Source organism: Vicia villosa, linkage group LG2 (genome assembly GCF_029867415.1).
Source record: "Vicia villosa cultivar HV-30 ecotype Madison, WI linkage group LG2, Vvil1.0, whole genome shotgun sequence".
Lineage (NCBI taxonomy): Eukaryota > Viridiplantae > Streptophyta > Magnoliopsida > Fabales > Fabaceae > Vicia > Vicia villosa.
Window position 1 is genome coordinate 157,112,535 of NC_081181.1, and position 13,104 is coordinate 157,125,638.

Here is a 13,104-nt window from a genome sequence, read left to right on the forward strand (position 1 = left end):
ATATTCTTATAAACAAATAGTAATGTTTAGCCAAGAAGAAAACTGATGTACAATTCAAATAGACGTTATTACCCATTTATATTTTTGGTAAGAAAACATACATTCTTTTGATCCATATTGAAATAGTTGCAGTGGGAAAAAAGCAAGGGTTTATAATGATTTTCCTCAAAAAAACCTATCTGCATATTTTTGCTGCTTGCATTCTCATGTGCAAAAGAATTTATTCTCTAGCTTTTTTGGATCCATACTTGCAAGACCTATATTGTCCATTACATTATAAATAACCATCATTGCATCCTGTGAATTGGCACACACATACACAATAGTATCAATACTTGATATCAACTGCAGCTAGCTACTTATTGATTCATGGGCAGAACAAACACGTTGATGCATCTCCGGTAACGATTATAATCTTTAACTTAATAATACTACTATAGTAATTAACTCATTCTTTGAATTAATTAATGATGAAATTAATCAATAACAACACAAACTTACTATAATATTGGGTGCTGCAGGAGATCTGCTAAGGGAGCGGAGAGTACTACCGGGCTCTGCAAATTGATTTTAGGAAGGGAAGCTGGGTCGCTGCACCTGGTTGATCAAAAGACTAAGAGTGGCAGTATTGGGAAGAAGGCCCCGTCGTATTCATGCTGCTGGGTTCCGCACCCAAGGACTGGAATTTACTTCCCTGTTGGCCATGACTGGGTAATGGAAGATGTTCCTGAAGGCGCTGCAACGTTCTCTGAGACCTGTTTCTTCAGAAATTAAAAACCATGTTCATTAATCCATGCTACTGTTAAACTAGCTAGCTACTTTGGAGGAGTGGATTGACAACAATCACAATCCCATGCTCCTTATTGCCATATATATGCACCCACTCAGATTAAACTAATGTAATATTAGACTTCCATCTCACCAGAAAATAAATACATCACTACTACTATGTTACATATGTAGTGCTTTCAGCCCTGCCATCTACCACCAACATCAAATAACAATAATAATATATCATATCTATAACTAATTGGTTCCAATTTCTTTCATAAAAAGGAATAAAATGATTCCAAAATGAAAATACAGTGTTAAATCATAATAAACTTTTACAATAAAGTGTTGCTTAATTTCTGCACCAAGAGATCAACCCATAACAGAAAGATGTACTTTGCTTTTTTAAAAGGACAAGAAAAACGTACTTTACTAACAAAAAGTTAAGTGATGAAAGCTAAAGCCAAGTGAGGTATCAAACTGAACAAATTGAATCGAGGAGTTCTAATTTTTCAATTTTTGTTGGGTATTGAAGTAAATGGTAATAATTCATGGGAGGGGCCTTAAATGTATAATTTCTGTGAAATTTTAAAATGGTGAGGCCATAAAATTAGTGGAGACAAATTAGTTGAGGAAACCAGTATATACAAATTTTGTTTGGTGTAAAACTAGAGGAAATACCATAAAATTAGTGTTGACTAATATATTTGTTTATTGGAGTAGGATTGAGGTCTAAAGCAATGGCTTTAGTGGAATGTAATTGATATATTCAGTGGAAAATATTGGAATTATAAGTAAAAACTCTCTTTCTATCCTGTTGAGAAGTTCAACATTAGGGATGAGTTCAATTCTACTCAAACCTGCACCATTTTAAAATTTGGAAATGCGTTGAAAGCATACTCAGTTAATGAGCACTGTAAAACTAGAAGATTTCAGCCATTTTCAAAGATATAGATTATTACATGCACACATAAGTCCATAGTTTTATCTGCAAGATCAACTACAAAAACATAATATATTATTTTCTAATGATTGCACAACAAACATTGATCAAACAAAATTCAGTAAAAGATAGTGCACTTCTTCTATTACCTCCACTGATTTTTTTTATGTTGATACAGTAGGAATTTGATTTTTGAAAAAAACCAATAATATGCAGTCACTCCGAGATCTTTGATACATCTGCAAAACAAGCCATCTATATCTACAAAATATGCAAAAAACAGAATGTTAACGAAAGTTGAGGAAAAACAAAAGAAAATTTTAAAAACAAACAGGATACTACACACCAGGACAGATGGAGAAAGAAAAGTGCTTAAGAAAAGATGATATAAAGTGTTCGCAAAGTAGTATTCCAAACAGTGATGCATTGAGATATTCAAAGAGACTTTTCATGTGTCTAGCACCAGATATCACCTTGTTTTTTGAGAATGCAAATCCAAGGCATCAATAAATATTAAAGTTAGACCTGAGAAACAATACAGCTAAACTGCCAAAACAACCAAGTGCGTCAAATGTTTCAAAGCATATATGCAAAGTAAATTACAAAGTTGTCATCATCTTGGATTCTTGGGGTACGGATTCACATAGAAGAGGCGGCGGCAGATATCAGCATCTTAGGAAAATAAATTTTAATCCACCTGTGAAGCCTAGTTGCTGAGAAAACTCAAGTATATTCTATACTCAAGGATAAATCTTCAAGTTCATGTTCTTCTAAAAATAAGTGTCCAACATATCACAGATGATTTTGCAACTATAAAAAAAGACAGTAGCATTGAAAAAATTCTTCTTTAGCAAGGCATGCACAACAAACATCCAGAGGCATAATGCTGCATTACTAATTACAAAGATAGACTTTATTCAACACAAAAGCATGTTCTGTCTCATTAATACTACTTTTGCTTCTTTTATGCCAAATCGCTCAAATCAAACTAGACGAATAAAACTTGCGTAGTTTTCTTATTAGTAAGATAGATGAATCAGTTGATTAAACAGGAACCATGGTTGGTTTCACGGAGTTCCATTAATTGTGAATTTCCAAGAGACAAAAACATGAAATTAGTAACTACAAAACAGAGCTTGACAACATAAAACTAGGAAGTAGTAACCACAAAACAGTGCTTGATATAAAATGTGATCTTTGAGTTTTAAATGACAAATGTAAAATTCATTCAAACATCAACTATACCTGCAGGAATAATCTTTAATAAAGCTCCTAAAACAAAAGCCTAATAATTCATATAAAATGTTACCATTACACTACATGACAATTCAAATCATAACAGCCTTTGCTGCAAGTGTTTTTCTTCTAGATAGCATTGCTATATTATATACATGGTATTGATATTGAGCACCAACCCCTCCCCCTTCTCTTTCTGTTTTTTAATTTCCCTTCTTTATGTACAACCAGACCAGCCAGCATTGACGAGCAGACATACTGTTACCTTTTTTCTCCAAATAAGCTGCAGTAAAGGGAGTAGTGACACCCCGCCCTTCACTACTACATTAGGTGAACCACCAAACCCCATACTCAAATATTATATAAATTCTGGTAAAAACTGAAGCAAGTCATTCACCAACTCATGGCAATTCCCTTGCCATTCTCTCTAGTAACCTACTTTTCTCCTCCTTGGAAACCTGCGGGTCAATATTACCGAGGTTTTTCACAAAACTGTTTACCTCGTCTATTCGATTGTGCTTGCAATACCAATCAACAACGGAGTTATACGTATTCTGGTCTGGCCTACATCCCTGCTTGATCATGTATCGAATAACATCAATAGCCTCAACAAACATTGAGTCAGCGGCATAAGTTGTAACAAATGTGTTGTAAGTTACAACATTTGGAACTAGTGCTGAATCTTTCATTTCGGAAAATATCCTCAAAGCCTCCTTCATCCTGCCATTTTTGCAGTATGCGTAAATAACAGTATTATATGAAATTTTATCTGGTTTCATACCTTTCTTCAGAATTTCCCTTAAGATTTCTTCTGATTTTTGGAACTTTTCAGAACGGCTGTACATATACATCAAGCTATTGTATGTAGTCAAACTTGGAGTAAAACCGTTCGCATAGATGAAGCCCAAAATCTCATTGGCCTTGGAGACCACCTGCTTCCTCCCATATATTGAAATCATTGCATTCAGAGTAGTCAGGGCAGGTGTAATTCCTCTTTTCCTTAATTCTAAAAAAGCGTGTTCTGTCTCCATTAGGAGATCACTCTTGCTACTTACTAGAACAAGTGTTTTCAACAGAACAGGATGTGGTTCAATAGAGCCATCGTAAATCTCCTCACCAAGTGCTTTCATCTTTTCAATCTCCTTACCATTGGCATAGGCATTAAGCAGAGAAGAGTATGTCAGCTCATTAGGTTTACACCCACCATCCTTCATTTCAGCAATAATTTTCTCTGATTGTTCCCAAAACCCACCTCGAGCCAAGGCGGCTAGAACAGCATTATAGGTAGAGAGATCAGGAGACACTCCAGCTTCCAGCATGCTTTTATAAACAGCCATTGCTTGATCGAATGAACCACATCTACTGTACGCACTAATTAAAGTGTTGAAGGTGTCCCTCTCAGGCACAAACCCCGACCTCTTCAACTCTTTAAACACTCCTGCTACTTCAGAGTCCAGTTGATTCTGTCCAAACACAGCCAAAAGTGTGTTCCAAGTAACAATATCAGGAGAGCACCCACATTCCTTGATATCCTCAAAAACCTTCATCATTTCCACAAACTTTCCACGATTACCATGCATCTTGATAAGAGCATTAAAGATGCAAATATTAACCTTGCATCCCGCAGCTTTCATTTCTTTATAGACTTCAAAAGCAAACTCATCTTTCCCAGCCTTCTCAAACCCCGAGAAAAGTGTGGTGTAGGTAAAAATATCCGGCTTAATCCCTTTCTCCACCATTTGACTTTTAAGCCGCAATGCTTCCTCTAACAAACCCCCTCTAACATAAGCAAATATCAACGAGTTATAAGTAATAATGGATGCAGAGAAGCCATTACTTTCCATATCTTTAAGCACCTGCAAAGCCTCCTCGGGGCGTCTAGACTTTGCAAAAACATCTAACAACGCATTATAAGTAACCCTATCAGGAACAAACCCCGCCATCTTAATCTTATCAAACACATTAACAGCTTCATGATATAGAGAACCCCGACGACAACAAGTGATAAGTGTATTGTAAGTATACAAATCAGGAGCAACTCCATTCATTTTCATAGAATCAAAAAGAGCCTTAACACGAGACCACGGCATACCCATTTTTCCATAAACACTCAATATGGAATTATAAGTAACGAGACTAGGGCTACAACCATCTCGTTGCATCTTCTTGAACACAGCAGCAGCATCACTGTACCTCCCCTTACTAGCATAAGCAGTTATCAAACAAGTATAAGCATAAACATCAATCTCAAACCCATCATTCTCAAGAGTTCGAAGCAAAGACGCCGCGGATGAAACCCGGCCGGCTTTTCCAAGAATGTTAACTATAACAGCAATTGCAGAACCGGTTAAAAGATTAGCACAGCCTTGCTGGTTGCGAACCCAATCAAAAACGGCGAGAGCGAGTTCGGATTTTTTTTCAAACCCTAAGGCTTTGATTATGGCGAGAATATCACGAGATAAAAGAGTGGGATGTGGATGTGGTTGGGTGAAAAGGGGACCTAGGATATTATCGAGTTGAATGGAATCGGGGGGAGAGTGGAGTAAGGTGTTGAGAATATGCTGACCTGAGGAAGAAAGGTGGTGGTTGGACCATGGCTTGTCGAAGTTGGGGTCGGGGGAGGATTTTCCGATGGACATACGGGTTCGGGAGTGTGAGGTGGAATTGAAGTCATTGATGACAAGAGTGGTTATTGAGGAGGGTTTGGAAGTGGAGGCGGAGGCGGAGACGGAGGGTGGTGGGTTTGGGAGGAGTAATGGAAGAGATAGGTTTCCTACCATTTCCATTGCTCCTTCTTCTTCTTTTCGTGTGCGGGAACAAAACAACTGTTTGATTTTTTTATTATTATTGTAACGATAACTTTGAACCAGGAAAAAAACTGAAATGGTAAAGATATTTCTAGTTTATGGACTTAGTGCCCATTTAACCTTCCTAAGCATTGTTCATTGCACCCTACACATTACTCTTTCAGCGAAATTTCTTAAATACCTTTAAATTTTGAAATTTGAAGTGCGTATGCATCCTAGCCACATCAAATACAAGTAACAAATATATTCGAATATTGAAATTCAGACTCACCGTTTGTTAGCACATATACATAACACATAATACCCAAACAATTTGTTTTAGGGGCGATTCTGAATATTGATTGAAATTCAGATTTATCCATATTACCACATAGATAGAACAGACAAGCAATCTGATTTAAAAATTTGTTAGGATATTAAAATTTAAATTCACCATTGTTATCACAAACACATAAAACAGTAGCAATATCATGTAGAGAATATAAAATAACATAATTTAACATAGATATTTATTTTCACATACACATAATACATAACATAACATAGATATTTATTAACCTAAATCTAACATGACATTTCATCACTAACAGATGGTTAAGGATGTTTCATCATCGTTAGAATATTCGCAATTGATCTTACAAGTGTCACATCCATCTCGATTAGACTCTTAGTTGCGTAACGATAAAATGTAATCCCCATAACACTTACATTTGTATATGTCTTCAACTCAAACTTATTGAACTTAATCTCCCCTTCATTATCAATCATTGGTGAATGATACTCGATCTTAGTCACTTTTCGATTGTCAGTGTAGTATAAAAAAATCTCCAATTTGAGTTTCAGATCTAAAATAGAGGTGTTCTTTGTGACTCTAAATTCAAAAGGAGGTCCACAAATGCAATATACTTATGTTGATTCATTTTGGAGTGTTTGTGTCAAAAACATACGAGACATATTTATATAAGTTCTAGATCATTAAGGACCATACAAATACAATAATGTATCAGGGGTTAGTCCGAATATTGAAATTCATATTCAAACCATTTTTATCATGTACGAAGAATACACATGGGGTTTTTCCGAATATTGATATACGAAATCTCCCATGTTAGCACCACACCACATATTGATATTCGGAGATTGGAATCTGGATTCACACCCGACTAATTGAGAGTCCTTGTTTTATGATATACAAACATATTAAAATGTTAATTCCAATATTTATACAAGTAATGTTATAATAAATTAAACACGTCAAAATGTATTTGAATTACATCCATGAAAATAACTAACTAACATTACATCCAAAAAAACGTGTTAGCAACTAAATGCATTGTAAAATAAACACTAAAATACAATATCGCTTTTTTGATTTGATTCATTTTCAATATCGTTTTACTTGAAAAACTCTTCCGTCATGTTCAAAAAAGCATCTGACCTAGTTTTAGCTTGTTTTCTAGAATGAGATGTTCACTCATGGGATGTTCGTGGTATATAATATCCTAGTTTCAAATAAACTTGAACAAAATACTGTGATATTGAAAGTCATCCAATACACATAATTCGTCTGACTGAATTTTGAGGTGGATCACTTCGAAATGGGAGAAATGAGATGGAGGCTATTTAGTTATATTGCCATTCAGTGTTGGTTTGACCTTCTTATGAGCATCATTAGTTTTTATCGAATCCGCAGGTGGTTTTATATCTATGGTTTCTGGATAAACTATCTTCTGTAGGTTCTCTTTCATGTGCAATTTCATGTTATAATTAGCTTTCAAAAATCTTTATTTAATCATCTCTCATTGTGTCATAATAGATATATTTAATTTATTCTCCTTGATCACATCATCATCATCGTCATCATTAAACTAGAGCTTTTTCTAATATGTGTGTACCTTATCCATATATATGGGTCTATCAAGTTTAATCTTCTTTAAAATTAAACAAGTACACCGCAGAACGTAGTTTTTCTAAGTGTACAACCACACTTGATTTTTTGAAGTTGAAAGTTGTGTTGTTAGAGTTTGTTTGAAGTCTCACATTACTTAGGTTCTCGGATGGTTGATTGTGTAAATATGTGAGGGCATCCTCATTTTTGGAACTAGCTTTTGGGCCTATTTAACATGCACAATGAGAAATGTGTTGAATAACTTTATGGAACCAAGATAAGCCCAAAAATGTATCTCGAACAGTTTTTCTATCCTCACACACTTTATACGTAGATACATAATGTTCATCATCCAACGATTTCAACAATTGTTACATTTTAGATTTTGGACCTCTTATCGCCTTGTTGTTCTAGTTGCGAATATTATATACTTGTCTAATATTTGAGACACTTTTAGGTTTATTCTTTTTTAAAGTTGGGAATATGTTTTTGGACTGAACTATGTTTAATGTCATGTCGGAAACATGTTTATTCTCTTTAATATTCAGACAGCGTACAATCATATGGTCAACCTTGTGACCAAAACCATGATGTAAACCACAAATCACAATAAATGTCCTTGTATTATGCGTCTTGTGGTACCTAGACAACTTAAAAGAACATTCACCATCCTTACGCGCATTAACTTTAATCGCATTATCAAGGTGTTTGATTACAACATCAGCGTGTTTGATCACAGCATCAAGGTGCCCCTTAACTACAACCAATAAAAAAGGCAATTTCAATCAACATTGAACGAATTCGGATTTCAATTCTCTGGAATTCTTTCCAACACTATCGCACGGAGATCAGATTGTTAAATCCAGAGACAGGTAGGTGGATTGATAATATTCCAGTGGAAAAATGGACAAGGTCATACGATAATGGACAACGATGGGGCCACATGACAACGAATCTTATTGAATCAATGAATGGTGTCTTTAAAGGCATACGAAACCTCCCAGTAACCGCTTTGGTCCAATCAACATATTTTAGGATGGCTTCATTGTTTGCAAAAAGAGGTGAAATATGGAATGCGGTATTACAATCAGGACAATTGTGGAGTGAAAGCAGCTTGAAATTTATCAAGGCAGAAAGTACCAAAGCACACACTCATCATGTGACAAGATTCAACCGACATAACTACAACTTCATTGTCAAAGAGACAATCGACCACAACGAGAGGCTGTCAAGACAAGAGTATAGGGTTATGCTACCATCTTGTTGGTGTGATTGCAGAAGGTTTCAAGCCTTTGGTATGCCTTGCTCTCATGTCATTGCGGCATGTACGTATGCTCATCAAGATGCACTACTACTTCTATCCCCCATTTACAAGGCAGGGACTTTGCTAAATGTGTATAACAACGAATTTTCAGTTGTAGCAAAACCAGATTATTGGCCTGTGTATGAAGGAGACATAGTTTGGCACAACGAGCAAATGCGAAGGAATAAAAAGGGTTGTCCCAAAAACAAGCGTATCGCAACTGAAATGGACTCCCTTGACAAGCTAAAAAGAAAGTGTGGTTTGTGCCGTCAGGTTAGACATAACCGAAAAAATTGTCCCACTCGTGCTACTAGTTTGACAACATAAAAATTGTATTCACATTATCTGCACCTTTTTTTTTAATGTCAGCAAAATATTTTTCATTAAGAACATTTGTTACAACATATCAAACACAAACAAGACATTAAGTGCCATAAAGACTAAAAGAAGAACACAATATGCCATATATAGGGCTGTATTTGGTCCATAGGATCCGAGAACCGGACCGGTGGAACCGGTCCATTGGACCGACCAAATGTTATTCGGTCCGGGAATGTGTAATTTTTTTATCCGATATAAAAAATGGATACTATATTGGATACTTTTGTCGGATATCCGAAGTAACGGTCCGGTTTCGGTCCAAAAAATTGGTCCATCACTGTTTCGGTCCGGTCCGGATTTACCCGATACTATTTCGGTCCGGCTCTCGGGATAGCAAATACCTGGACCGGACCGGACCGAAAACAGCCCTAACCATATATAAGCAACAACACAACAACACAGCTAAGAAATTACAACCGTCAAAACAATTTCATAGAATCCGTGCATCAGCGAGATTACATCTCTGTCTGTTTTGACTTCCTCCAACCAACAGTGAGGTTTTCCAGTTGCAAGTGAAGTGGTTGTTCTTCTTCTCTGGATCCTTTTAATTTGTTCACCATCTTCGATGTCTCCCTCTAACCATCGCATCAATTCTCTCTTCAGACGCTCCATGAAATTGAATGTTCTAAAATTTCATTTTCATTGGAGGTTTGGTGGCCGAGAAAATAACGTACCCGTCTCTCGTAAAAATTATGGGAGATGTCATGACACAAAATATGAAGAGAATGTGAGAAAGTGTGATGAATGTGGGAGACGATGATGTTTTATTTATAAAAATCACGAAAACACATAGGAGCCAAATGAATTGACACCTACATGCAACATATATGAGGTGACGCCATCTGATTTGGCGTGGGAAAAAAGTCAAAATGGTGAAGTCAAATGAATTGGCACCTACATGTAAATTTAAAGAGGAGGGGCAATTCAATCGGCGCCTCCTTTATACTTTTTCCAGAAACCTAGTTATTTGCATAAATTTGACCGAAACGTGTGGTTATTTGTTTTTCTTTTTCAGTACCTGGTTATCTAAAAAAAATTCAAAAAATTCATCGTGAGAATTAACACTTTTCACCTATTAAATGAATTTAGGATGGGTCATAATTCATAACTCAGTGAACAATACAGAATATGAATACTGAACATGAGGTCGGTACCTCAGAATAGTTTTTAATAGTATGTACTATTATAAGTTTAGGTAGCAGATCCTAACCCTTATAAGTTCTGACATGGCTAAATATTTGTCACTTTAATTCCCTACTTTGTTATGAGATAAGCTGCATATAAGGAAGTTCCTTCACCATCCCTGTATTTTCAAGCAAGTTTCTTCGTCATTTCAAATAACTATCAAGTTTTAGCCATAACTAATGAATGGTGTTAAGAATCCCTCAACCGTGGAAGCCATGTAAATTTATCAGGCTCTGGAAATATTGCCCACTCTCCCCTGCAGAAGCTCTATATTAGAATCAAACTCCAAACTACTTGTGTCCAAATAAATATGGCACAAGAATTTCTCATAAGCACGATGAACGGAATAATAATTATAAGGAAAACATAGATAGCAACAAGATAACATATCCAATAAATACCTAACACAACTACTATGAGCTTGTGCTGAAGAAATTACATCATTCAAAACAAAATCTTCAACATAAGCTTGTCCTTTTATCCAAATACTAACCAACACTAAAAACTAAGGCTACTATGTTGCAGGTCTCAGTGTTCCCAAATATATCAGCACACGCCCTTCATGTAAAAGCTTAACACTAAGGAAGACCCTTGCCATCATTTAAGAAAATGAGGACTAATCAAACCAGCAATCTCAAGCATACCAACTTCATCACGCCCTGCAAATACCTTCTTCAGCTTCTCATCACACCGAATAAGCTTCTTGTTTTCAGGGTTCTGCATATTTTAGAAACAACCGCAAAAATTCAGTTAAAACGTATCACTATCAAAAGTTGCAATAGTTACAAAATAAAATATGCACAATGGTCTTGTATTGTCTATAAACCCTAAAATTATAGGGGTCTGCAATTTGAAACACTAAATTTAAACAACATCAAAATATTCCTCCAAAATGTTTAAGAAGTAGCATCTCTGAAATATGGCGTGTCTGTGTCTATACATACATGTTTGAATGACATTGTAATTACCTTTAATTTACTCATTTTTTTCAAATTATTATCGGTGTCATTGTGTCTGACACTTGTAATTACCTTTTCATTTTTTACAAATTATTATTAGTGTCATTCTACATAAAACCCTAAACACAAATTTCATAGTATAATACAAATTTGAAAACAAAATATTATATCTAGGGTTTTGGTGATTTTGATTAAAAATAATAAACCTTATCCAGAAGAAAAATTAGCAATGAGGAAGAAAAAACCTGAAGATTGTTTTCCTTGATGTAGGCCCAAATGTGCTTGAGTGCTTGGGTTCGAGAAACCTCTGGAAGTCCGATAAGGTCTTGCATCTCGGGGGAGATTTTTTTTGGTTTCATTATACCACGACGAATTTTTCCGTCGGCGGGTGGTTGAGAGACGGTGGCATGAGTGACTGTTCGGAGCGGAGCCATCCGTAGAGAAGACGGTGGTGTGGGAAGCGCAAATTTCTGATGAAGTTGTGGGCGGAGGGTTAGAGTGGATGCAGAGAATAGGCCGGTAGTCATCGAAACCGCCATGTACAGTTAGAAGAATAGATAGGTTGAGATAATTGCAAGGGAAATGAAAAATAAATTCTCTAAAATAACATTATCCTTACTCCCTCGAACGCTTATCTCATTGTTATCCTCTCTTCAGCCCTTTTCAATTACCAAACTATCCTTTTGCGTTTTTAAATTTTGAAACTTCAATTTTAAATTTTGGATCTCTTTTTTATCATATCCTTTTCTCACCTCCTTTTTACTTGTTGCACTATGAGAATTTATTTCAATTTTTCCAACGGAAAAAAAATAATTTCTTTTTCCTCCCCCTTTACCTTTTCACAAGCCCTTTACCTTTTCACAGGCCTTCGACAGAAAGGTAAAAAACGTCCTCTAAATTCGGAGATACATTTTTAGACTTTATTCTCAACAAAAAAATTAAACGCAAATGGATGAAGTTCCCACATCTTGCCAATATTTACTTCGAAGATGCATTTTCGAAATCACCCCATAAAAATTTACAGATGCATCTTTGAATTCACTCTTTTATTTCAAATTCAAGTGTTTTATCGGAGATGCATTTACGAACTAGCTTAAGTTATAAATAGCATGCCAGACAAACCCCTCTTCTCCTTCTTATTTTCTAAAAGTTTTTAGATCTCCAACCTTCTCCATTTGAGCTCGTGAGCAAAATTCTTCCAGCAGATTTTTCAAAGCATCAGTACTACCTCTACTGCAACCTTTCTAATCCCAAGTCACTCCATTAACTACATTTGACATTTTTGATATTGTTATATGTTTATTTTAACATGAGCATAAATGCCTTAAGTCTATTTACCACAACCGAAAGATTTGGCAGCTTTATCAGCCTAAGGACTAGTGGTTCCAAGGTGTCCTCCGAAACTCTGGGCTTGCTAGGTTGTGTTGTTTCAGATACACGACCATCATCCACAGCATGCAAGGGGATTTTGCTGAAAGATGGCATAAAGAAACGTTATCTTTCCACTTTCCCATTGGCGAGATGAAGATCATACTGAATCGCTTGCTTGCTACACCTTCCCATCAAAGGGAAGTTATTTGATCACTCCAGGATCACACGTGTTGATACCCAGGAGATGATGGTCATCTATT

The 13,104-nt window shown here is 35.9% G+C and overlaps 2 protein-coding genes across 2 annotated transcripts; both read right to left on the reverse strand.

Moving 5' to 3' along the window:
• Positions 1-659: 659 nt before the first annotated feature.
• On the reverse strand, positions 660-5,844 carry LOC131652658 (pentatricopeptide repeat-containing protein At5g02860-like). The gene has a single exon (XM_058922588.1). It carries the CDS (start codon positions 5,734-5,736, stop codon positions 3,352-3,354), a length of 2,385 nt encoding a protein of 794 aa, XP_058778571.1. The 5' UTR covers positions 5,737-5,844; the 3' UTR covers positions 660-3,351.
• A 4,992-nt stretch (positions 5,845-10,836) lies between these two features.
• LOC131647182 (upstream activation factor subunit UAF30-like) lies at positions 10,837-12,095 on the reverse strand. Its single transcript, XM_058917094.1, has 2 exons — positions 11,719-12,095; positions 10,837-11,231 (listed from the first exon to the last, which is right to left on the reverse strand). Exons 1-2 carry the CDS (start codon positions 12,010-12,012, stop codon positions 11,112-11,114), a joined length of 414 nt encoding a protein of 137 aa, XP_058773077.1. The 5' UTR covers positions 12,013-12,095; the 3' UTR covers positions 10,837-11,111.
• Between the last annotated feature and the right edge of the window lie 1,009 nt (positions 12,096-13,104).